General features: G+C 34.9%; 2 protein-coding genes across 2 annotated transcripts; both read right to left on the bottom strand.

Moving 5' to 3' along the window:
* Positions 1–586: 586 nt before the first annotated feature.
* Positions 587–2,956, bottom strand: LOC127086387 (ABC transporter G family member 9). The gene is made up of 4 exons (XM_051027147.1): positions 2,719–2,956; positions 1,753–2,542; positions 1,352–1,671; positions 587–1,246 (listed from the first exon to the last, which is right to left on the bottom strand). The coding sequence occupies exons 1-4, from the start codon at positions 2,812–2,814 to the stop codon at positions 587–589; spliced, it is 1,866 nt and encodes a 621-aa protein (XP_050883104.1). The 5' UTR covers positions 2,815–2,956.
* Positions 2,957–16,690: 13,734 nt separating this feature from the next.
* Positions 16,691–17,628, bottom strand: LOC127086386 (TIR-only protein). The gene is made up of 2 exons (XM_051027146.1): positions 17,074–17,628; positions 16,691–16,841 (listed from the first exon to the last, which is right to left on the bottom strand). The coding sequence occupies exons 1-2, from the start codon at positions 17,556–17,558 to the stop codon at positions 16,703–16,705; spliced, it is 624 nt and encodes a 207-aa protein (XP_050883103.1). The 5' UTR covers positions 17,559–17,628; the 3' UTR covers positions 16,691–16,702.
* Positions 17,629–27,802: the final 10,174 nt, after the last annotated feature.

Here is a 27,802-nt window from a genome sequence, read left to right as displayed (position 1 = left end):
CTTATGTAAAAAAATCTCGAGGAATCTCGTGCTCATTAGCTTCCATATTGATTTGTGCTCTAAGTCCTCATTGATGACTCAAATCTCTATCTGACACAAAGAATTCTTTCCAATCAAGGTGGGAGGGTTTGATTATTCACCTTTCAGGTTAACTCCAGTATTAGGCGTGATTCTTTTGATTAAATCCCCAGAAGGTAACCATGTTGTAGTCTTCCTTCTGCATTCCATCATATGACACATTACTCCATATGCTCAGTTGGTTTGAAGATTTTGAGTGAGAAGCCACATGACCACCACATCATCCTTCAATAGTTCTTAACGACTAGTCTTTCAAATGGAGCAATGAAATTAACATAAACTTGGTGGATACTAACTAACTATCTTTGGGTAATTAACTCAATTTAGTTCCAATTAAAGCCTAAGCATAGCTTTCAATTTAGCCTCTTGTTCTGTTATAAGAATTGATAATATTATTTCAAGCAACAAATATGATTTTATAATGTTAAATATATATATTGAAAAACTACATATAGATTACTTGCACATAAATCTATATAGGATACATCAAAATCAAAATAAACTAAGCCTATTTCTTTGTGATTCCAATCCTCATAAGAGCAAAATAAGCTATAAGTCTATAACCAATTAGCATTATTACTAGAGCCATTGCAGCCATCCATTGTCCATTCAAATCAAACCCTACTTGTTTTATAGGAGGAAACTCTTCAATAGGACACTGACCTTCAGAGCAAGGGTATGTGTCTCCACTGTGAAACTGTGATCCAATAAATAGCTGATATGTATAGTAGCTAATAGAAATATACTTCACCCAATCTATGAACTTTGGAACATTCTGAACATAGAATCCACCAGCAAGTAAGAAAACTAGCATCAACACCGATGCAAGTGTTGTTGCTGATTTTTGATCAAGTACAGCAGCACCAAGTGCAAGTCCTAGTCCTTGTGCAACCAACACATTCAGTAAGAGCGAGAAAAGAGTTTCGAAGAAGTTTAGCGCTGTTGCCTTGAGTCCTGCCATGAAATATGTTATGAGAAGGAAGACTGTTGGGAGGACTAGCTCCATTGGTAGGTCAGCTACCATTCTTGAGATGAAGTAGGAGGAGAGTCGGTACATTCCTGAGGATCTTTCTTTTTCGAGCATCATTAGTTCTTGAGGGAAGGTGAAGATTGCTTGGAAGAGTGGGAAAAAACCCCAAAAGCCTGTTATGAAGAATAATAGTCCAATCTGCAAAGGAAGTTGAGATGAATATACAAAAAAAAAATGATGAAAATCCGATGTTTGGTAATGAAGTTCGGCCAATTGTGCCTACTGTGTTTTGCTAATTATTACCTGATCCTGCATGTGTGAGGTATCAGATTTAAACCAAAGTAGTCCTGAAATAACTGCAACCACAAGAACTTGACCAATCCTAAGGACAGAGAATGATTCATATTTTCTCTCTTTAATATCTCTTCTTAACAATACAAAGAATTGTTGTGACCAGCTAGTAGGCCATTTTTCAGAACCTGTCTCTTGAAATCTACCATCAGAGCCATTGATTTCATGATGTGCTTCTAGCTTCAACTGTCCATCAGAGTTACTCTTAAATGCTGAAATCAGTTTTTGCTTGTCTATGATATGGTCATGATTCGCGTCATCCGTGTAGATACCTGCAAAATTTACGATCCAAGATATTAAATGACATGTTAAATTTGGTAAAAAATGCATACAAATTTTATTATATTTTTTACCATTTGCAAGATCCAAGAGAAAATCTGAAGGGTTCATAGCCATAGCAGGAGCATAACCAATATTAGAAAAATGTTGAATAGCTTCGGACCCTTTTCCAAAATACAAAACATTCCCTTCAGCAAGCAACAAAACTTTATGAAACATATAATATAATCTACTTGAAGGTTGATGAATTGTCATCACAATAGTCCTTCCACCTCTTGCTAAATCCGACAAAGTCGATACAATTCTCTGCGCTGTAGTAGAATCCAAACCAGAAGTTGGTTCATCAAGAAACAACAAACTAGGGTTTATAAGCAATTCTTGTCCAATACTAACCCTTTTCCTCTCTCCACCAGAAACTCCTCTTAGATGAGTATTTCCAACGATGCTATCCTCGCACTTTGTTAATCCAAGTTGATCAATAACGTTTTTCGCAAGTGCAACTTTGGCTTGTTTTGTGAGAGTATTTGGTAATCTAAGAAGTGCTGTGAAAACTAGGGTTTCTGTTACTGTTAAGTGAGGGTAAAGAACATCATCTTGGGTAACAAAACCTGTGTTTCTTTTTATGACATTTGAAAAAGGTTGTCCATTGTATGTTATTTTCCCATGAAGTTTTCCACCAAGTCTTCCTCCTAAGGCCGTTAATAGTGTTGTTTTTCCACTTCCTGATGGACCTAACATTGCTAGCATCTCACCTGGTTCAACAACACCGTTTACTCCTTTTAGTATTGTTTTCTCTTCTACTTTTTCATTCTTCTTGAATAATCCACCACTTTTATCGTTGATTTTGTACACAACATCATCAAACTGCATAAGCATCATTCACCAACGATACAAGATTATGATTTATAATAAATACATCTGAAAAAACTAGAACAAACAGTTTCATTCATTTTCCTCAACAATTTAGATACATCCATCAAAAACATAAAGAAAAGATTCGGTAAATTTTGCAATACGCTCATGCATGCATGCATACATACCTTAAGAATCACAGGATGTTTTCCTTTGTGCAAAACACCAGGTGCTTCTTCATGCAACGTCTCTTTGTGAATTGTTTGAGACTCAATATCTGCCATACCTGTTTTCAAACCCTAATAGATCGATCTTAAAACAATGTATTGAAATTAGTGATCATCTCACTGCGTGTATATGTTGTGAATCTTAACTATGAAAGTCACAGATACAAATCTTTTCTATAAAATCATAAAAACATGAAGCAGTGCGTCATTGTATAGTACTTTATATAACACTAATATTAGTAAATATTCTGTTTTTTAAAATAGGGACAAAGGAATAAAAGTGAGTTTGTATACCAGAATTCAATTTAAGATGGAGCGTGATGAGGAAAATTTGTTATATAGTTTTCTAAAACAATAATTTCTTTCTTAATTTTCGGTTCAGTTTCCTCACTACTCGTTTGTTCTGTTCCATACTAGTAATATACAACTGGCAAAATAACCCTACCATATTTTACGCTAACATAAAATATATATAATTTTTTAAAGTTTTAGAAATACAATGTTGCAATATGTCATATATTTGACGTGTACGATATTACTTTATAAAACACTAATATTAGTAAACATAAATGTTTTTTAATAGGGACAAAGGAATAAAATTGAGATGACTGTTGTGTTCTTGATTCTGTTTCAGAGTTTCAGTGTCCTCACTATTCGTTGGTTCTCTTACGTACTAAGTATGTATATATAGGTGGCAAAATAACCCTATTTTACGCTAACTAACGCAAGTATATTAATTCCTCCTTCGTTTGTTGAATTTATTCTTTTTTTATAGTTATTGAAGTTTTTAATGCATTCTAGCAATGTTTTATATATTTAAGGTGTTTTGTGATATAATTCAAGTTGTAACCTAAATCCAAGTTAGTTTGGATTAGGAATTGTTAGTTACTTAGTTATCAAGTTATTCGGCCAGTTTGTTATTTAGAGTACAAGTAATTTTATATATAAATAAATATATGAATATTGTAATTCAATTTTACAACATTCAATAATAGTATCATTATTCTTCGGTCTCTCCTAAGTGCATCACATACTAACAAATTGATATCTTGAGTCCTAGTTAGTTTCTTGAAAGTCTTTTCTAGAATCACACGTCGGTGATCGTGTTTCCGGGATTGTGGATTGTTAATCGTGTTTGCTGCAAAGATGAATGGTAACAATGACATTCTGAATTATCTTCCAATTCTTGACGACAAGAATTTGATTCAATGGAGAAAACAAAAGCAATTTCTGTTTGGCTTTCATGAAACCCTAGAAGTGATTACTATTCTTGACGACAAGAATTGGATCTGATTGAGAAAACATATGCAGTTTTTGTTTAACTTTCATGAAATTCTAGAAGTGATTACTATGACGTTTTGAGCTTACTATCGCAATTGATGCTTAGAGGGTCGCGGACAAGGAGGTCAAGAAGAAAGACTATAAGGCAGACTATAAGACTGCATTTTATATTCAATCAGCAGTAGACATGACGAACGTTGATCGGATTTCTCATGTTGAATCGACAAAGGATGTATGAGATATTCTTGTCAAGTATTACGAAGGAGATGAGAATGTTAAAGTCATCAAATTGCAGACGTTGTGAAGGCAGTATGAATTATTGCATTAAAGGTGAAGAATTTAATGGGTAAACATGATGGATCATCCAGAGGGGAAAACATTGCATTAGATCAAACACTCACCCACGAACGGAGCCATAAATATTAACATGTGGGGCATATACATTTTAATTACATTCTTGTATGATTAGTTTATTTCAAATATTACTAAAAATATTCATTTTTATATATGTGATCAAATATTTATTTAATGTTTGATATATTATATTGTTAGATATTTAATTCTCCACAAAGTTATTATTAAAAACATATTTTATTTATCATAATTTTCTTAAACAAAATAAAAATTAATTTTAAAATAAATAAATCATTTAATACAAAATATTTTTATTAATATTTTTTTAAAATCATTAATTTATAAGGAGAAATATTTTAAATTATACTTAAAAGTTAAAATAAAAATTAAATTATTAAATATTATTAAATAAATAATATAAAATATATATAATTCACACTTTGTTGAAAACCCTCAAGTTTCATTCACATGGTTGTACCGCCGTTGAGAGGGAAACAATCACATTAGATCAAACATTCACCTAAATATCAAAGACTCATCCAAATAAGTAAGAAAGACACCACATATTCACCAAGAATCTTAAGGTGATAGGTGTATGAGTCCTCTTATTTATAAAATGCTTAAACTCTACTTTTCTAAGAAATATGAGACTTAGAACTCACACTTGTTTCTCAACACAACTCACATTTTATTTCTCAGCAAAATATTAACGATGAAATTTATGATGAAAATTATTCCGTCACAAAATATTCCTCGCAAATTTGTTATGTGTAAATATAATGATATTTCCGTCATAAATTTTCTCACAAATTTGATATGAGTAAATTTAGAATGAATTTTCTTTCTTTCTAATATTTGATAAAAACTTCCCTCCCGAACATGTTAGTTTTTATAAAATAAGTAAATACATTATTATAGAAATTAATTAATTTTTATTAATCGAAAATAAAGTAATGGAAAAATCAAAGTCTAACCAGTTGAATTCCTTCACATATTAATGGAGTTATTATAAATATAATTAATCTAAACTTTTCATTTTCCCACCTTTATTTTGCTCTCCACCTTTATTTTGCTCTCCAAATTAATTTCAGTTTCTCTCTCACATCTCCCTCTCAATCACACGTTAATTTTAATTTTAATCTAATAATATTTTATAAAATTTTAAAAGTATAATATTTAAATAATTCAATAATAATGTATAATATATTTGAGGAAAGAATCTGTAACCACTAATTTATAAAATTGAGTTAATATAATAATTTGAAAGTCGTAATATTGAAATTTTTCAAAAAAAAGTAATAATAGAATTTTTTTTATTTAAATAACCATTTTTTCAATTTAAATATTAAAATAATTTATTTTTCAAATTAATTACCGAAATAATCACCTTTGATTACTTATGCGTCAGTTGAACTGACGCATCTAATTAACATTCAAAGGAGACGCCCAACCCATTGGTGCATGCATGTAGTCATGCATGTGAAAACGCCACATGTATTGGCACATGCATGTAGCCATGTGTGTGTGCGCCTAAGGCAACGACGCATGCATGTGTGTGTGTTGATCTATAAATACAAAACATTTCTTCCATAATTTTTCACACAACTTCTCACCCTCATTCCATTTTCCTTCCATTTTTCTTCAATCTCCTTCAATTTTCTTTTCTTTAAAATACCGATAAAGATTCGACTTTTGAATATAGAAACATTCGAACGTCTTAATAGGACCTTGAACCGTTGGTTAGATGGAGAAATTGCAGAGGGTGAAAGGATCAGAAGAATTTAATGGTTTGAGTCCACGTTCAACCAAAATGGAGAAGTTCGTGTACGGGTGGATATTAAGACTGACAGAGACGTTCACAAGATGATGTATACTATGTTCAAAATTATTTTGATGGTTGTAATCGCATAGTTATGTTATTGTAATTGCATAGTTATGTTGTTTATGTATTGTATTTGTTAGTGATGATTGTAGCGGGATATTCGTTACCATTGGAGATATTGACTAAATCCAAGGTAAACCATACAAGTCGAGTCGCCATCGCACTTCTATTTATCCAAAGGAATGGCTAGAAAGCGAACAAAAACCTAATAGTTTTAACAAAAACTAATAAAAGAAATAGAGATCTGGGTAAGGGGGTTGGTTATGCAATGGGAAGGTGTTAGGCACCCAAAACATCCTAGGTACTCCTAGGGAGCCCTTTTCATACTTGTGAAGGTTGTTGTCTTGTGAAAATTTTATTTGTGCAAACAAGATTGAAGAGATGAGAAGAGAATGTACAAGTTATTTACATTTTGTGTTTGGATGGATAAACCCATTGCCTACGTACCATCTTATAAAAAGATTAGGATCAAAACCTCGTAGTTCGGGGTAAAAATCTCAAAAAACAAATTGGTGATTTGATTGGTCCAAAAGCCTTAAGGTCTTTTGTTATCAAAGGGAGAAAACTCAACCAAACCACAAATCCACCATGTGAGGATAGCTTCAACATGCTAGTGAGGGGTTAACCCTATAATAAGCATGGAAGACTCGTTGTCCATCACTAAGGATATAGGTGAGTATTACATCTACCACAAGGATAACTCAAACCTAATAGCTAAAGGTTATGGAAAATTTTGATTAAGAAAGAGGCCATTGGAACCACAAAAGAAATTTGAATGGGTTATATTTACCAATTAGAAGTATATACAAAAGTAGTCAAAGTTGACTTAAAGATTCAATTCAAAATGAGTGTTATGAAAAGAAAGTTTGAAAATCAAAAGCATAAGGCTTAGGTTTCTAATGTTGAAAACAAAGGTTAAATGTTTGCACAAAAAGGGTTTTGGCTTGGGTTAGAGTGGAGAGATGAAGAAGAAGGGCTAAGTCCTAAGGAAAACAAAAAGGTGAGGGGTAAGAAATGAAACCACACTAGGAGTTCCTCTCTTGAGATCATATTGATGATCCAAGTAGCTCCCGTCCTTTGGAATAAGCAAGCACAAAGTATAAGCAATCAAACAAGTCTCATAAGAGATCCTCAATGTATCTTGTATCTTCCACTTGGATGAACATGGTAATGATCCTTCAATTAAGCTCAAATGGAAACTCCTAGTTCAAGAGCACACACATCAAAAGTTCCACGAGGTAAAACACTCTCCTAACCAGAGACCAGGGAAACAACAAACTAATAGGGAGATTAAGACTCGATCCTAATAGTTGTCATGCAATCAACATCCCTAAGTTGAGGTCTCTAACAAGAACTTAACTCATAAGTAAACAAACATCACACACTATATCCATACAAGAGGCTCAAACAATGGGTGGGCTTTAGTCAAGAGGGGTCATGTCAACCTCGACAAACAAGCCAAACTGTAAAGGGTAATCTGTAGCTCTTAACCACTAACATTGAACGTTAGGGTGAAGCTGATCAAATCGGTAATGAGGATGAGACCTCATGCTCTTAACCCTAGCCAGGCTGAGCTCATGACAAAGAAAGTGTGGGGATCCAGAAAGTGGGATCCTTTTCCACTTAACAGACTCTGGACAAAGATCTGGGGCACATGTTCAGAAGCATCAGCACGTAGTGCGAGCATAAAGAACGACATACTGAATAACGGGGGATTGGCTACTAATCCCTTTTATCCGTCAATTGCCTCTTCTCTTGGAGGTCTTATCAAATATAACACATGCCTCTTCTTAGAGGTCTTTGAGCACAATTTTAAATAAACACAAACAGAGCCTCTGAAGGAGGACTTGCCAGCAAAATGCCTGCCAAAAAGGTGACAGGACTTCAGACTACATGAAGTAAGAAGCTAACTACCTGAGTGGTGTGTCAACCACAATCCAATGCTCAAGCAAGAGTTAAAGCAAGCAAGCAACTAAGGTACCTGTACAAAGACTAAACAGTTAGTACTTCAGTTATACAACCAGAAAACAAACAGTGAAACCCTCTAACAGTTACACAATTCAGTGCATAAATGCCCTTGCACTCAAATGAGCTCATGATCTCACCATATCAATTAAAACCCTACAAAACAACAATAGTTCAGTACTCAATGTATTTGCATCTCACAAAGTGAGAACAAACCCAATTACCAATGCTAAGTATCCAATCCTGAAACAAAACAACAAAGTTAGTTTATGTGCATCCAATCAACACAACAAAGCATAAACAACCAATGGCATGAGATGGATCAAATCACAAGCCCCAAACAGAACCATATGAACCCCTAAACACCAATCACCATGGCCAAAGATCCACCATACTCCAAATATCATTCAAATGCTTCCAAAAGCCTCAAAAATATGCACAAAATGAGCTTCCAACTTAGAAAATTCATACCAAATCAGAAATGCATGCAATAACTTTGAGATTTTTTGTATAAGTTTATCATGCCATGAATGTTCAACATGCAAGAAATCAAGTCCAGAATGATGCAAATGCTATGTGAACAAAAATGCACCAATTCAATGTCAAAAATGTGACACAAATTGTCACACTTTTCTCTATGTGTCAAAAATGATGATAACATGTGAGAAAAAATCCAAACCAGTGACCAATAATTCATGTCATGTATGAATGTCATGTATGCAAAAAATTGGATCAGAAGGTTCAACAATGAGGATTTCATAATACATTGAATGCACTAGGTCAATTTGGCACAACATTGATTCAAAAATTCACACATAAAAATCCAGACATCAACAATTCTTGAAACCAGCATCATAAAAAAGTAGACACCAATACAAAACTATGAAAAAAATTGGGACTCATTTGGATCATTTTTGCATTTTTTATGAATTAAACAAAACAAGCAAAATAATTGAAATAATAAATAGAAATGGAGGGAAACGAAATTATTCAAATAAATCTAGAAAAAAACACACGCCCTTGGATCTGGCGCGCTCATCAAATCCACGGTCCACATTCAAATCCATGAAACGCATCGTTTCATTAAACGACTCAGCACGCACAGTCAACGTTCAAACACACGCGTGGCCATGGTCAAACAATCCTCAGCCAATCACTCGTCCACGCAAGGCACACATGGCTTACACATCATCAAAACCCTAAGTACACACAGACGCCAGAGCTATAGCTCCGGTCGTCTTCTCCGACGAGACGCGCGATGGCGCCGCCCAAAAAAATTCCAGAATCTCACGAGGCCTATACCATTCGACTCCTCTTTCCATGCTGATTCCAAATATCAACTCAATTTCTCCTAATTCTTCCTAGATTTTGCAGATCGAAGGGAGAAAGTTCTGAGATCCAAACTTCCAGTCCACACCAAATCCTCAATACTCACTCATTTTCAATTCTAAACATATGTACATGATCTACACATCAAGATCTACAAGTCTATAACCTAAAAACAGCAAAGGGAGAGATCGAAAATAGCATCACCTGGAAATGGAGCTCTCAGAAACCGTGTCCTCACGTGCTTAGCTGCTCCAGATCACTTCCTCTACACTTCCTTTGAAGCTTTATGCAAAAAGAAACAGTTGAAACCTCTTGAATATGCTTCAATTTCCAACTTCCATTGCCATGAGAATGCTCTTGATCTGCTCGAATTCTGGCTGAATTGCTCCAAACAGTGGATGATTCTTGCTCAGTGAAGCATGAGGATCAAGAATATGCAAGAATATTTGAGGCTTGTGTGGAGAAAAATCAAATTCGAAGAGAGAGAAATTTTGGAGAGTTTCTTGAATTTGGATCTGAAATGGTGGTTCTTCTAGTTATGATTAGGGTTTTCCTATTTATACTTCATGCTAATGACAATGCTAATCATATTTTCCATTTATTAATCATGATTAGTGAGATATGAAGCAATTTGCAAAAATGCAAAATGAGCTCACATGCCCATAATCCACGTGATCAGCTCCATGTTATGATTGGAATTCACTCATGAACAACCAAGGACTAGGATTTGAAGATCAATTTGCTTGCATCTTAAGCAAAAAATGAATGGTGAAGATTTTCTTTAATTTGAACATGTGTGAAATAATGAGCATACACACTTTTCCCATGCATGGCAAAGCTCATTTTGAGATGTCTTGAACATGAGAAGCATTTTGCCAAAAGAATGAACCAATTTGGAGCATTGTATCAAAAGTTATGCCATTTTGAATTTCCATGCACACTTTGTGATCAAATGACCATAACTCCTCAACCATTCATCATATGGACATGAATTAGGACTTTTTGTAAAGGGGAGACAAAAATCTACAACTTTCATGTTCACCAAAAATCCATTTGAAACTTCTTTGACATTGACAAGTCAAGTTGAAAGTGGACCAAAACTTGCCAAATTTGGAAACTTTAAATTATAGGTCATTTTCCATTTTTAGTAACTTTTTCCATGACCTTTGAATCTTCAAGATGAATGTTTAGAATGATGAATAGACCCCATTTTAACATGATTGAGGTGTCTCAACTCATTTCCCCACCTCATAGCCCTCAGTTGACTGCACAGTTGACTTTTGGTCCTCAGATGACCTTGAAATGTCTTGATTAACTTGAGCCTCTACCACTTGGTGAAATTGCTTCAAAATGAAACCCTAGATCATGTAAGCTCCTTATAATAATCATGTGATCCTCATCCCAAGAAAATACCTCATCTCTTGCACAAAGGATCTTCTTGAAGCTCTTGACCTGGTGATTGCTTAAGCTACAAACAAAAGATGTTAGTGACATATTTTTGTGCTTTTGGTTAGTAAATAAAACAAGAAAAGCAATGATATACAATTCAAGCATGCTTGGTGATCTCAAACCACTCACAAGAGATCCCTACCCAAAGGGAAAGGGAGTCAAGATGCTCAATGATCCTTGAGGCTATGCAATGCAATGTTATGATGCCATAAGGGATCTTAGGGACAAAATTGGGGTCTTACAATGATATTTTATTTGTTGTAGTTTGTTGTGTTGTTGTTTATGTGTTGCTTATGTGTTGTATGCATTGTATTTGTTTATTTTGGTATTTCATCACAAAGTTATCATATGAAATGAATGTTGTTTTTAATATAAAGAAAAATAGTTACAATTAAAATTATCTTGTTGTGCTTGTTCCATCACTGAGACAGTTAGTACGATTATGAAAGGGCTGATGACATGAACTACATAATCTAACCATTTTGTTCGTCGTATTCATTTCGGTTCGAATACGGGTGCTGTTTGGACGACCCTTTTTCTTTCTTCGCATTATTTCATTGTGCCAGAGAATGTCCCATTGATATGCAGGTCAGTAATCCCTTTGATATGCAGGTCATCTTGTGTCACTGCCATCTGTAGCGTTCCTTTATATTTCTCGTACAACCATGTACCATCAATTTGTATAATATGTTTACAGAAAGAAAAAACTTCGATGCATGGTTGATACGTCCAAAAGAGTCGGTGGAATATTCAATTACCAATAGCATAAGTCCCGTCTGGGATATATGCCGACAACGTTCCCAAATTGACAATAGTCCCTGAAGCATAATGTTTAAGAGCCACCAAGTATTTTGGAAGTTGTTTGTATGACTCCTCACAATTGCCAAACACTTTTTCAACTGCCTTAGTCCTAGATATCCAAGCCCTTATGTATGATGGAGTATAGTTGTATTGTGTTACAATATGCGAGATTATTATACTCACCTTTAACGACGGATTGTCGCTAATGACAGACAAAATTTCATCGCATATTAACTGAGAGTTGAGTTTGCGATGGTCTTGCATTGGGTTCGTGATTAGGCATGTGTGAACTAGACCCATAGAACCAATCTCCCAAGAATCACTCCTCTTCCGATAAGATGCTGACAACCAGAACAAGCATGGCTCATTTCGACAATAAATCTTATACCTCGTTGCATTAGTTCAATCAACCCTATAATTAGCTGATATTTCCATGTGATACTTTTTAATGGCTCTGAAACAGTCTTCTTTTGTGCGAAATTTGTCTCCTTCTTTCAATGATCCTTGAATTTGCACATAAGGATTGTAAAATATATTTGGCGAAGGTTTATCTGCACCCAAATTCAAGCGTGTCATGTGTTGAGGTGGACAATATACATGACTAGCTGGTAATGAATCTTCTTCTTCTTCATCATTTACCATTAAATCAACCAATAACATGGCTTCTTCTTCTTCCTCGTCAATAACATCGACTTCAACTTGTTCGTCGTCATCATTTCACAAAACACTTGTGACAGATCAACAAACTGAGACACTTGATTTTGTTGTGTTAATATATATAACTCTATATCATTGTACCCAGATTGTTCATGACTGATAAATATATGGTGAACATCGTCATCATCTCGAATCTTCAACTGATAAAACTTTACTTGATTGTCTGCAAAGAACACTGGATTTTTGTAGATGGTTTGTCCCACCTGACTACACTGCAATTTTTTTCTATTCTTTGTTTCAAATGTAAAAAATTTGATCCTCTATTTATTCTAAACCGAGTTACTTCTGTGTTGCAAAAACAAAAACCGAATAAGTGACACTCAAATATTTCACCATCGGTATGGGCACTGATCATGTAATGTGGTGATGAAGACATTTAAAAAAAATATATAAGTTTAGTGTTTGATGGTGAGTGCATTGATCATATAATAGCATGTAGTTAAATAGGATAGATGGTGAAGGAAATGCTAACGCACGCAGAAGACAAGGCAAGTGTATTGATCACGTATCAACTTTTTAAAGAATCTACAGGATTCCATGAAGAGACAAGACAAGGAAATCGCCCTTACCAATGGCGCCTGCAAGATTCTTCTGCCCTAATAAGTCAAGGCATGTGCCTGCATGATTATCTACAAATATGCTTCTACCCTAACAAGACAATGTATGCGCCCTTATTAATGACGCGTGATCACATGCATAAAGCAACTCATGTGCCCTCTTCAATGGCGCCTACTCACATGCATGCTTAAACACAAGGCATGTGCCTTTATCTTTGGCGCATCCTCACATGCATGCAAAAGTAAAAGGCATGTGCCCTTACCAAATGCGCTTACACTTATACATCACATGCTGCAACTTACCAACTTGTCTCATCTATAAATACTGTAACACTTAACCTCTGCAACACTTAACATCTGCAACACTCAACATCTCTGTCACACTCAACCTCTCTGCAACACTCAACATCTCTGTCACACTCAATGTCTCTGCAACACTTAACCTCTCTGTCACACTCAACCTTTCTTCAACACTCAACCTCTCCGTCACGCTCAACCTTTCTGCAAAATATGTCTCTATTGACTATGTGTGATGAACATCGAGGAACAATCGATAATATTGCGACATTTGTATGTTATTACTTAATCTATATTATTTATTACTTATTCTTATTCTTATTCCTATTTCGTAATAAAATGTCTCTATTTTTTATTACTTCTTCTTACTTATGTTTTACTAGGACCCAAAGAGATTTCGATGTCGTGTATAAGAATATGTACCACAATATCCTTTGATAGAACCATATATTCGAGGATGCGGTTTTGAAATATAGTTAGATATTTACTCAATAGAATTGTGCTACAAGGTCAGAAAATGTAATGGGCCAACAATTAGAACTTTTGCATTGAAATATATGATTTTGTGAGCAATAAAGGTCATGTTATGGCAAGAGTTTTAGCAAAACATCTTTGTGTTAAAGTCTAAGATTTATTAGCAGAGCCAAATCTTAATGTTATGGTCAAACCTTGGATATTAATGTTTGACATATCTAGAACCAAATATAGGGTATGGAGTTGGTGTGATCATTATTAACCTACGTGTAATACTTTGGAAATTTAAATGCCATATAAATTCTAAATTATCTAAAAATTGAGTCGAGTACAAGACTAAGGTCGTGTGACTTAAGATACTGGTATGCAAGTTTACTAACTATAATTATATACAGGTGATGGGTGACTCTTAGTTGGTATTAAATAAGTTGCAAGAGAGTGTTAGCCTAGAAATTTTAGCTGAAGAAAATTTAACAAAGAATTGATAAAAACCACATTCGAAAATGCTAAGTGTCAAGGGCCTCAAGCATAGCTTCGACATGTCAATCATGTTGACTAAAGATGGTTTGACCACTTCGTCAGATGATCTGGGGTATATCCCCATGTGACATGGTTTTTGGAAGAGTCTCAGGAATAGATCCACAACTTAAGGATCACTCTATCTTTGAAAGTGGTCCAAAATCTCGAAGAGGAGTACGTAAAGCAGCTCTTCGACAAGTGTCGAGTTTGACACATCCACCAAATATTGAAGAGTTAGGATATTCATAAGTCCACATAATAGATGTTGTGAAGATGTCTCAATAATATTATAGGAGTCGACCAAAGACTATCGACAGAGGCAGTTATGAGGTTCAAAAGTAGTTATTAATGCAATTATCATCATAATGGGTGGTTTTTCTAGCAATTACTATATTAAAGACATGTGGAAGCAAGTTAAAGACACACGTAATGGGATACATGTTAAATTCTGTGGGAATAGCCATTGTCGACGGTGACCCTCATTGTTGGGATCAGAATCGCAAATTTCATATATTCTCTATAGAACTAAAGTACTCAAGTCACAGAGAGAAATAGTTTGTGAGATGATATATGATTCAACGTCCACTCTTTAAATTCTTCAAGTATTTTTAATTAAAGAAATTTTTACTTTAATCAATTTTTGTCTATTATCTTTATCCAAAGCTTATTGTTGTTAGAATTTACATTCAGTTTGTCAACGTTCAAACATTTTAAGATTCAATCACACACACTTTTTGCTCCATATTTCTGCACAATTTTTCCTTGAGATTTTTTTGAGTTTAACCTGTTAAGTGAGCCAAACTCGTGATTGTTTACTAAAAATACCAATAAATAAATTAGCACGTCCAGTGGAAACATTTTATGCAAGAAATCTTAATTTTTGCAGAAAATCGTTGTGTCTTTATATTCTTTATTTTTGTTATTCATATAAATGCATGAGTATGGTAGAGTTAAAAGAAAATTGATCTATAAAATAAGGATGGCGGTAAGAAAGCCCGAAATTACTTCCCCCAACAAAATGATGCACCAAAAATAGAAGAACAATCAACCAAGACGATGATTGTTGGTGTGGGAACTTCAACATCCGTTGAATTAATCAGTCATGTTATAAGCTAAATATCCATTGAAGTAACCATTTCTTCCACATGCTGAACGACTTGATATATCGCACGATTTCGACATCCTCGAGGCGAATCTTGGAATTCAGGGCGCGAACGAACTGATCAATGACATCTACAACATTGTTATGCAACAAAACTCCAAAATAAAAAGGAAAGACTCCTTCGAATAAAGGAAAGCCTCCACCATGCCTAACCCCGAGAGAATTCAGTTCAATAAGCCACATCCGGGAGAAATTTCCCCAATTGGCCAGAGCCGTCCATGCCGAAGGGAAGCAAAGTCTAGAAGTCGAAAGATCCCTTTAAAGGCGGAAAACATAATCCTCTTCCTCCTCGGAGTTTGGGCAGAGACCGAAGGAGTTATGCTCTATCCCCATATCACAACGAATATTCACCGATCCGGATACAACGTAAGATTCCTCTATGTTCCCAGTTTTAGAAAGGAAGATCCCCAAATGAATGCAAAAATCGAGAGAGTTATGAAATTTCTAATGATTTGTTTAAGTATTATCTAATGAGACTTATCTAAGAGGTCTAATATTAATGCTTAAGTATGTATTTTTATCCCATTGGGGTATTGTTATACCATGGGGGTATTCTGAAGAAGTCTTATATGGCTTAGGGTTTCCTTCTAATGTCGCGAGTTATTATGTGACACACTTTTATATCCGAGGAAATGGAAAATATTGACATTTTCAACCTATTCTGAGGTTGCATATCCGGCTTCCTAACCAAATACATTGGAGTTATATTTTGGTATTATGTGATACCAAAGTGTTCCGTTCCGTAAAAATTCATTACACAACTTTACGTAAAAGTGTTTATAAAAAAGTGTTACATGATAGTGTCCATACCAAAATATTGATCAACAGACTACCAACTTGAAATGATCTTGCAAGGAGATGGGTCATTCAAGGAAGTCATAACATGGTATATGTTTTAACAATTTAAGAATATGTAATAAAAATTATATTATTTATGTATGAGAATACAATGAAAGAATGTCCATGACACCCACTAATATATGGTGAACTTATTGAAATAATGATTGAATGAAGGAATAAAAAAAAATCAAATTTTTGGTGTTTGTGAATTCTCAAAAAAATTCAAATTATTTAGTATTTGGGTAAAGAATAATCAAAGTCACTTTATTTCTTTGAAGAATTCTTTAAATGAATGGTTAGATCTCTTGAGGTCAAATTCTAAGCAGGAATTGGCAAGTGCATATGTTTCGGAAAATGATTCCCTGCAGCCATCTGTTTCATCTGTTCTTCATTCTGAAGTTCTGTCATGCTTTCAATGATTATCTCAGAAGCATTAGTCACAAATTCAGACAAGTTCCTGCATTTCACAATAAATAAAATTAATATAACAAATTTATCTATAAACTTACCATAGAGTTGCACTCATTCAATATATATCATGTTATATTATTTCATAATAAAGTTATACCATTTTTATTAAGTCAGCTTGATAGCTCTGCGCTTGTACGCTGATTAAAACTCGAACTCATGACATTTCATTTATTTTTTAACACTAACTTTTTAAATTAAAAAAATAAATAAACTTATACCCTTTTGAAGAATTGAAGGTGAGTCCAACCGTGTTCTTAGCCTCGTCGAGAGCCCATCTAAACCGCCGCAGTTCCTCCTCCGACCAATTTCCATTTTTAACCACACGAAGTTGAGAAGGTTTAACATCACAAAAAATGGGAATCACCTTCTTCTTGCATGCTGTCAAAAGAGCAAGTTCATGGAGACAAAAATACGACTCACAATAACGGGGCGAGAAAACCGCCACCCCGATCTTACACTCAACAACCCCTCCGTTGATCTTATCGAACAATTTGTCACCTGGTTTCATGTTTTTCTCATCCAAGAAAGGGTTGTAGCCATGCATTCTAAGGTTGTCATAGAGAAGAGTTGCTACTGTTCTTTTTGTGTCAGGGCTTCTATGGTTGAGGAACACGTCACAAGGTTCTACCAAACGTTTTGCTAACATCTGTGCAGTGTTTCTATGATAATTGAATAAACTCTTCATTGCTAAAGAAGTCTGCATGTTGAAGTAATAAAATTATGCTAGTAGTAATATCAGTAAATCGTAACTCAGCTGATAAATATCGATATTATTAAACTCGATAAATAAGAATGTCTGATAGAATAAAAATAAAAGAATGATATAATAAATTGATGAAGAGAGATTATAGGTTAGTATTGGTTAAGGTTGGTGTATTTTGCATTTATTGCTACTAATGTATTTATAGGAGAAGAAATATTCAAATTTGCTCTCTTTCTTTTGGTCTTGATAAAAATTATTTTGATTAGTGGGATATTCATTCAAGTTTTACCTTGACGACCAAGCTGAGTATGAATTTGAAATTATGGAAAAAATATTGAAATTCAAAAGTTTTTCTTAACGATTTTGTTGATTTTGACAAGTGAAAATAAAACTTGACTCTAGGAACTATACTCAAGATGTCAAGTACTAATAAACTAATAACCTTTCAAACACGTTATATGGTTGTTGTTATTATTTTCTTGATTATATTGTGAACACTCATTATTTAAACGTTAGTATTTTATACATGAAGTTGATTTTTTGAACTACACGACACAAGACGTATTTTTTCTGTATTTGGAAAAACTAATGAAACATTATGTCTGTGTCTTGTCCCCTTGTTTTTCTTCATAGGTTCAAAGTAACTTCGTACTGTCTTCGCCAAGGATGTTGTTTTAATCTTTTTATCATTTGCATTTTGGCATTGAGCTTTGATATTACAACATGCTTAGACTCTTGATTAGTCAATCAACCGTATACATGTTGTGTCAATGTTTAGTAAATAAACATGAATGGGAAGGACGTAGACTCTAATTATTATGAAGAGGCTTTTTTCCTTTGACCATTTCAATTGACAATACTAAGTCATAACTAATAACAACTTTCCTTACAATTTTTTTGCTTCTTCAGGAAGGAATTCTATATCAAAATAAACCTAGGTCCCGCCTAATATTATTGTTATTATTAATATTATTTGAATGAAAAATGTTATTTTGACACTTATTTTTATATTTATATATTGAATATTGGTATATTATTGTTCACAAATACGGTTATCAGTTATTTTAAATTCTGTTTTTTTATATATTTTTTTTTTCCTCTCTAAAAATAATTTTGCTTAATTGTGTATAAAAATTTAGTTAGAGATTCGTAATTTGGTTAAAATGTGTCCTGATATCAAAAAATAATTTTACGTGGTATAATAGAGTTGATTATTTAAGTGTAAAAAATTGGTTAATATAGTTTATAGTTTGATTATTGAATGTTCTGAAATAAAAAAAAGTCTTTCGTAATAAATCTATTTTGGTTAATTGTGTACAAAATGATGGTTAATATAATTAATAATTTGGGAATTTGGAAATTTATAAAGAAGTCTATAGAGAAAGAAGTTCCTCTTTCTTCTAGGCATGAGGAATACGATATTGATGGAGCTGAAGCGGATGAGGATTACATAGAAGAAATTATAATTCTTAAGAGTGGGGATAAAGAAATCAGAGGCACGAGGGATGGCAAATCTTCAAGGTTTCCATGAATATTCTTTCATTTAATTTAAGGGGGTGTGGTAATTCTATTAAAAGGGATTTCTTGTAGAATTTGATCAAAGTTTGAATGGTAAATGTCTGTTTGATTCAAGAAACAAAAATCCAGTCTAAATGGGCGTTGCAAGTTTCTTCCTTGGGGAGAAATGAGGATGTAGATTGGACGGTTAAGTAGACGATAGGGAGGTCCATATGTATGTTAATTCTTTGGAAGTCAGATTTATCCAATTTGAATTTTAGCTTCAGAAGTGAAGGTTTTATGGGAATATGTGTTTATTGGAATGGTTGTATTTATTTTATAATCAATATTTACTCATCTTGTCGGATATCTAATAAGAGAAAACTATGGAGAGAGCTTATTAATTTCAAAGTGAGGAAGCAGAAGGGGTAGGTGTGTCGGTGGAGATTTTAATGTTATAAAAGTCATGTCGGGAAAAAATGGATAAACAATCAGGTCAATAGAATTTGATTAATATATAGAGTTTAATCAGTTTATAGTAAATTCGAATTTGGTGGATGTCATGGTAAAGGAAACTCATTTTACTTCGTTTAATTTGGAAGGAATTTCTATGAGTAGGATCGATACATTTTTGTTGTTAGAAGGCTTAATTGATAGTTGGAATGTGGTTGGCCAAGAAGTAGGGGATAATGAGTTTTTTTTTTACCATAGACCTATATGGATCTTAGCCAACAAGGTAGATTGAGGACCTAAAACATTCAAGGTCTTTAATTGTTGGTTTAAGCATCCTAATTTTAAGTCTTTTGTAGAAGATCTGTGGAAGTCTAATAAGGTGATATGTAGTTGTGCTTATGTGTTGAATGAGGAATTGAAATTCTTGAAAGAGAAAATTAAAAGATGAAATGTGGAAGTTTTTGAGGTGATCAACATAGATTTAGATGAAGCAACCAATTAGCTTAATATTATGGACAAATAGGTTATTCATCAAGATCAAGGTGTTGGTGGTTTGTTAGCTAAGAAATGATTAGAAGCCTCTAGGAAAGTGTGGTCCACTAGGAAGAGGAAGGAAAGTATTCTCAAAGAGAAATCGAGATTTAGATGGATAAAAGATGAGGATGCAAACACTAAGTTATTTCACTCTTTTATGAAGCATATATTCAGGAAGAATGAGATTTTGTGTTTAAGTTCTATTTTGGGAAGGCTCACTTAAGTGGATGAAATAAACAATCATATTAAAGATCATTTTACCAAGCGGTTTGAAGAACCTATTAGAAGAAGGTCTTTTTAAAGGGTGTGGATTTCAATGTTTTAAGTATGAGAAAGTGTGATGTGCTAGAAGAGAGATTCCGCTTTAAGGAAATTAAAGAAGCAATTTGAATGAGTGATAGTGATAAAAGTCCAGGGCCAGATGGGTTTAACATGGGATTTTTAAAGTTTCTTGGAACTTTGTCAAAGATGATGTGGTGGCTCTTGTGAATAAATTTCATCTCAAGGCTAAGCTCTTTAAGGCAGTGACCATAGTTTTCTTTCCTTTATTCCTAAGAAAGATAACCCTCAAGAGGTTAGTGATTTTGGCTATATTTTCTATCTCTAGTCTTTACAAATTCATATCCAAAATATTAACTTCTAGAGTTAAAAAGGTTTTACCCTCGTTAATATCAAAATACCATTCAGATTTTTTGCAAAATAGGAAAATGCTTGATGGTGTTTTAGTTATTAATGAGATGGTGGATTTAGTCAAAAGGCATAAGAGAGAGTACTTATTGTTCGAAATCGACTTTGAAAAGACATATGATAAGGTTTTGTAGAGTTATTTGAGAAATGTTATGAGGATTATGGGCTTTGGTAGACGTTGGATGCGGTGGATAGAGGAGTGTGTTTTTACTAGTAATGTTTCTATCCTAGTCAATGATAGTCCAACAAAAGAGTTTAATATGGGTATGGGCCTTCGTCAAGGGGATCCCTTGTCCCATTTCCTGTTTATTTTGGCGGCATGAGGGCTAACTTGTTTAGTGAAGAAAGTTGTCTCTTTGAGAAACTATCTACCCTTTAAAGTCAATGAAAATATTCAATTTGAAATTTTGCAATTTTCCGATGACACAATGTTGTTAGAGGAAGCATCTTAGTCTAGTTTGTGGAATATCAAAGGTATTTTGTGGGGCTTTGAGTTAGCATCAGGTTTGAATGTTAATTTTTTTAAAGAGTAAACATGTAGATTTAATGTGAAAGATCCTTTCCTCCCGGCAGCCACTACGCCAAAAACTGGAATAGACAGCGCACCTTAGAGGGCGCTTTCTTAAAGAAGCGCACTCTAAAGTGAAGAGAAAAATAAGGAGGAATAGACAGCGCACTTTAGAGGGCGCTTTTGAAACAAAGCGCCCTCTAAAGTGAAGCAAAAAAATAATGAGGAAATGGAGGGACACCAATAGAGGGCGCGTTTATGAAAGCGCCCTCTAAGGGTACCCTTAGAGGGCGCTTTTAAAAAAGCGCTCTCTAAGTCCATGTACAACAGCGCGCTTTAGAGAGCGCTTGTGTAACAAAGCGCCCTCTAAAGTGAAGCGAAAAAATAATGAGGAAATGGAGGGACAACAATAGAGGGTGCGTTTATGAAAGCGCCCTCTAAGGATACCCTTAGAGGGCGCTTCTAAGTAAGCGCTCTCTAAGTCCATGTACAACAGCGCACTTTAGAGGGCGCTTTATTACAAAAGCGCTGTCTAAAGTGAAGCGAAAAAATAAGGAGCAATAGACAGCGCACCTTAGAGGGCGCTTTTTTTCCACAAGCGCCCTCTAAGGTCCCGTTTAGTAAACATTAAAATTATAACATACTGCGCGTTTTGTTATTTCACTCTCTGTTATTTTCGTTCTTTTTCACGTTAGGGTTCTAAGGCGTTCTCCTTCCACCTCTGTTAGATCTACGACGTTTCCTCCTTCTGGCACCAAAGGTACGTTTGTTTCGTTTTAGCTTTGCCCTATTTCTTGCTTTGTTTTAGCTTTGCCCCATTTCAGTTTTATGTTATTGTTGTCTATGCTACGTTTGTTTCAACCTGTAAAGTTTCAATATTCATAGTCATTTTAAATTTGATAGCGCATGCGTTAAATTTCAAGCCCTACGTTTGTTTGGGTTTATTAGGCAATTTCAAGCCCTATGAATATCTGATTTTGTGTCAACACCAATATCATTAGAAACCTAGGTCCGAATGTGTTTGAACTCTTCTGAAATTGTTTTTTGTTTATTCTAATTAGTAATGGATAATACATGGATGTCTTCCAATCGATTGTCGAGAGAGTACGAGAATGGGGTATTAGAATTCGTTAAGTTTGCCGTTGCGAACGCCGAAGACCCCAGTAGAATGATATGTCCTTGCTTGGGTTGTTGTTATGGGAAACGGGTTGACGCAGTTCAGTTGACATCGCATCTAATGAGGCATGGAATTGATCGAAGTTATACATGTTGGAATTTGCATGGTGAGAAAAGTAACGAGAATTTTGAACCGGGGGATAGTACGACCTATGCCTCAAACTATAGTGGCGCAGATACATACGATTGTGATCGAGTTGAAGAGATTGCAGAAGCACTTGAAGGAGATCTTAAGGATTGTCCCGAAATGTTTGAGAGGTTGGTAAGTGATGCAGAGAAACCTTTGTATGATGGTTGCACTAAATTCACAAGATTGTCTGCGGTATTAAAGTTGTACAACTTAAAGGCGGGCAATGGGTGGTCGGATAAAAGTTTCACAGAGTTATTAGCCCTTTTGAAAGATATGCTTCCTGAGGATAATGTTCTTCCCAATCGAACATATGAGACCAAAAAGATGTTGTGCTCTATTGGCATGAGCTATGATAAGATACATGCATGTCCAAACGATTGCGTTTTGTTTCGAAATGAGTATGCATCGTTAAATGAGTGTCCTAAATGCGGTGTCTCGCGATATAAGAACAAGTTGTCTCCAGCAAAGGTCTTGTGGTATTTTCCTATTATTCCGAGATTTAGACGCATGTTTCGTAGTGAAACCGATTCAAGACACTTGACCTGGCATGCAGATGAAAGAATTATAGATGGAAAGTATCGACATCCGGCAGATTCGCCACAGTGGTTGAAAATTGATAATGATTATCCTGAATTTGGAGAAGAATCAAGAAACCTTCGCTTGGCATTATCTACTGATGGAATGAACCCACACGGTATCCAGAGTATCTCACACAGTACATGGCATGTGATTATTATGATTTATAACCTACCTCCATGGCTATGTATGAAGCGTAAGTACATGATGTTGTCTATGTTGATTTCTGGACCTAAACAACCAGGGAATGACATAGACGTGTACTTGAAGCCCTTAATCGAAGATTTAAAGATTTTGTGGGAGACCGGTGTGGAGGTTTATGATGGATATAGGAAAGAAAGTTTCAACTTGAGGGCGATGTTGTTTGGCACAATTAATGATTTTCCAGCATACGGAAATCTATCAGGGTATAGCATAAAAGGTCAATGTGCGTGTCCTATTTGTGAAGATAAAACAGATTGGAAGCGCTTGGAGTTTGGTCAGAAGAATGTCTTTCTCGGTCATCGGAGATTCTTAAATTCAAATCATCACTACCGTGGATGGAGAAAGGGGTTCAATGGAGAGACAGAACAAGGCAGAGCTCCACCTATATTGACGGGTGATCAAATTTTTGAAAAGGTGAAAGATTTGGATACTCAGTTTGGCAAGCCTTTTGCCCACACACTTGTCAAAAGTGGGTGGAAGAAGAGGTCAGTTTTTTTTGAATTGCCGTATTGGAAGTCCTTGTATGTGAGACATTTTCTTGATGTTATGCATATTGAAAAAAATGTATTTGAAAGTGTTATTGGCACGTTACTCAATATACAAGGAAAGTCTAAGGATGGCCTTAAGGCAAGAAAGGACTTGATAGCGATGGGAATAAGAACTGAATTAGGACCCTTGAAGAAAGGAAAACGAACATATCTACCGCCTGCTGCTTATACTCTATCTAGAAAGGAGAAAAAAACATTGTGTAAGTTTCTAAGTGAAGTTAAAGTTCCAGAAGGGTACTCTTCAGATATTAGAAGACTTGTGTCTATGAAAGACCTCAATTTAAAGAGTTTAAAGACCCATGATTGCCATGTTATAATGGAACATTTTCTCCCAATAGGTATACGTTCTATTCTTCCAGAAAAAGTAAGAAGCTCTATAACTAAGTTGTGTTCTTTCTTCAAGTCAATTTGCAGTAAGGTGATCAATCCTGCGATCTTACCAATGTTGCAAAAAGAAATCGTTATTACTTTGTGTGAGCTTGAAATGTTTTTTCCTCCATCATTTTTTGACATAATGGTACATCTAGTTGTTCATCTTGTGAAAGAGACACAATTGTGTGGACCAGCTTATATGAGATGGATGTACCCTGTTGAACGTTATATGAAAATATTAAAAGGGTACGTGAAGAACCGAAGTCGACCAGAAGGTTGTATGGTTGAAAGATACATTGTTGAAGAAGCGATTGAGTTTTGTACTGAATATTTGTCTAATGTTCAGTCAATCGGACTCCCCAAGTCTCAGCTTGTCGAAAAGAAAGAAGGAAAAAATCTAATTGGAAATAAAATCGTGGCAGTATCAAGGGTCGAACGGGATCAAGTGCATTTGTATGTTCTGCACAATGAGAATGAGGTTGAGCCGTATGTTGAAATTCACAAGGATGTTCTCCGAGGTTTAAATCCCAATAGAAATGAAAATTGGATAGTACGAGAGCACAATCGATGTTTTATACCTTGGTTTAAGGATCATATTTATTCAAAGTATTATTCAGATCCCGCTTCAATAACAGAAAGGTTGAGATGCTTAGCATATGGTCCAAGTTTCCATGTTTTTTCTTATAGCGCATACGCGATTAATGGATACACATTTTATACCAAAGAACAAGATGATAAAAGTACTATGCAGAATAGTGGTGTCACCGTGGTAGCTGAAGCAATGCACATATCAAGTGTGAAGGACTTAAACCCCAAATTTGCAAATCTGTCGTATTTTGGTGTTATCTAGCGCATTTGGGTGTTTGATTATGAGAAGTTTCAGATTCCTATATTTGGTTGCAAGTGGGTTGAAAATAATAACGGCATTCGAATGGATAAGTCAGGATTTTTGCAAGTGGATCTTAATAGGGTGGGATACAAAGATGAGTCTTTTATTCTAGCCTCTCAAGCTAGACAAGTGTTCTATGTCAATGATCCGAAAAGTACGAAATGGTCTATAGTTCTTTTTTCCAACAAAGTAATTGATGAAAACACTGGAGATCAAGGTGATGATATTGATGTTGAGATTGAATCGTTTACCAGAAATGATCAAGATGAGAATAATATATCAAATGATTCATATATTAGAAATGATCATAATGAGGGTATTTGGATCAATCCAACCGTCCGTGTTGTTAAGAGACATGTAGAACATATTCCAACCAAGAAAAGAAAGAGAACTTAGTGAAAAAGGTACGGGTCAAATGATTTTAATTGTTTTCTTTATTACAGGTAAAATGACTTTTATGATTTTAATTGTTTTTACATTTGTCATCTGATTTTAATTGTTTTCTTTTTTACAGGTAAAATGGCTATTATGAAGTCAATCATTCGTGCAAGGGGCAAGGGATGCTCGAAAGTATCAATTGATATTTGTTTAGATGATGATGCTGGATATTTGAAAGTATCCCTCTACGACAATGGAACATGTCCATCTAAACATATATCAATTCTATCTTCAAAAGATAAGGGTTCAATGTTGGCAAGTTACATTGGTTTCCTTGTTCGACAACATATTCCGATTACATGTGATAATTGGAGAAGTCCGGACTTGAAGGTTTGCAAAGAAAAAATATGGTCGGAGATACAGGCTTGTGTCTCAATAGAGGATGGGTATCTACCTAAAGTTACTTTTGTAGTGGTCCAAAAGAGACATCACACCCGTCTCTTTCCTGTCAACCCCAAAGAGACCGATAGAAGTGGAAAAATTATGCCAGGTTTTTTCAATATATTTCTCAACGCAGCTGGTATATATTATCATTTGAATTTATCACTTTTTGCTGATTTTGTTGTTCTAAATTGTCAAAGGAACCGTGGTAGACACCGGCATTTGTCACCCTAGGGAATTTGATTTTTACCTTAACAGCCATGCAGGAATTCAGGTAATATTAGCTATGTCATTTAACTTTATGCCATTGTTTACTATTTGTTGCTCAATCGCCTTTTGACAGTTCTGTGTTATTTGCATTTGGACGTGTTCTTTTTGCAGGGGACTACTTATGCTGCCATCTGTTGTTTTGGTTGAGCCTTATTTTGTATGGATGTGCGATAGAACTACTAGACAACTTTTGGATATACAGAACATGTTTGCCACCATGGGTGGATGGGCGTTTTTGTTTAGTATTGGTTAGAACTACTAGACAGCTTTTGGATACAGTGGTCACTGGGTGTTGGTTGCTATGTTTTATTCTCTTAATTGTAGTACTTTGAGAATATGTTGTTGTATATTGTTGATCAAAGAATCATATATTAATGTTGTATATATGGAGGATTAATGTTGTATATAAATGGATTCATGTTGTATATATCAATGGATTAATGGTGTATAACATTGGATTAAAGGATGAAATCAATATGAATTTTACACTTTTGCAGCATGCGAACAGGTTACCAAATAAATATATATCCACTGTTTTTCAAACAATTTTTTTTAAAATAACTAACACTTTAGAGAGCGCTTTGTCCAGAAAGCGCCCTCTAAACACTTTACATTGACAACTTTAGAGGGCGCTTTTTCCTAAAAGCGCCCTCTAAACACTTTACAATGACAACTTTAGAGGGCGCTTTTTCCTGAAAGCGCCCTCTAAACACTTTACATTGACAACTTTAGAGGGCGCTTTTTCCTGAAAGCGCCCTCTAAACACTTTACAATGAAAACTTTAGAGGGCGCTTTTTCCTGAAAGCGCCCTCTAAACACTTTACACTGACAACTTTAGAGGGCGCTTTTACCAGAAAGCGCCCTCTAAGGTGTCCCTGTATGGACCACTCCAGAGGGCGCTTTTTTCTTAAAGCGCACTATAATGTGGCCACTTTAGACAGCGCTTTCTCCAGGAGAACAAAGCGTTGTCTTTACCTATGCCAGCGCCAGATTAGAGGGCGCTTAAAAGCGCTGTTATAGGCCAAAATAAGCGCCCTCTTTTCCCTTATTTGGCGTAGTGAGCGTCGTATTTTCTTCATTGTAGTGTTAGTTTTTTGCCTTTCACATTTTTAGGGATTCCCATTGGGGCTAATCCTAGAAGTAAGTGCACATGAAACTTAATTTTAGATAAATCTCAAAGAAGTTTGGTATTGTGGAAAGATACAAAGTTATCTTTTGGTGGTAGGATTGTGTTGATTAACTAGATTTTAAATATTTTGTCGGTTCACTTTTTTTCTCTTTCTTTAAGGCGCCAAAGCTTGTTATTAATGAAATTATAAAATATTAAAGATATTTTTTGTGGGGAGGAGGGGAGGGAAAGAGGAAGGTGGCTTGGTTGAGTTGGGATAAAGCGTGTCAAGAAAAGTCAGTGGGCGAGTTGGGTATTAAAATTTGTGAATTGTCCCATCTTGGTCTTCTTAAAAAATGGCATTTTTGAATCCTTAATGAAAATGAGGCTATTTGAAAAGATTTTCTTTCCTTTAAGTACGGGGATTTAAGAACCCAATTCAATGAATATTTTCCTAGCATGGTGGGTAAAAA

This window comes from Lathyrus oleraceus, chromosome 5 (genome assembly GCF_024323335.1).
Source record: "Lathyrus oleraceus cultivar Zhongwan6 chromosome 5, CAAS_Psat_ZW6_1.0, whole genome shotgun sequence".
In the NCBI taxonomy this organism is placed as follows: Eukaryota; Viridiplantae; Streptophyta; class Magnoliopsida; order Fabales; family Fabaceae; genus Lathyrus; species Lathyrus oleraceus.
The sequence above is the reverse complement of the archived record's forward strand: the minus strand, read 5'-3'. Positions and strand labels throughout refer to the sequence as shown.

Coding starts and splice junctions, on each gene's coding strand:
- LOC127086387 (XM_051027147.1), bottom strand. CDS start 2,814: ATGGCAGATATTGAGTCTCAAACAATTCACAAAGAGACGTTGCATGAA. Junction 2,543..2,718: donor AACATCCTGTGATTCTTAAG/GTATGTATGCAT, acceptor ATGCTTATGCAG/TTTGATGATGTTGTGTACAA. Junction 1,247..1,351: donor CCTCACACATGCAGGATCAG/GTAATAATTAGC, acceptor CTTCCTTTGCAG/ATTGGACTATTATTCTTCAT.
- LOC127086386 (XM_051027146.1), bottom strand. CDS start 17,558: ATGCAGACTTCTTTAGCAATGAAGAGTTTATTCAATTATCATAGAAAC. Junction 16,842..17,073: donor ACCTTCAATTCTTCAAAAGG/GTATAAGTTTAT, acceptor TGTGAAATGCAG/GAACTTGTCTGAATTTGTGA.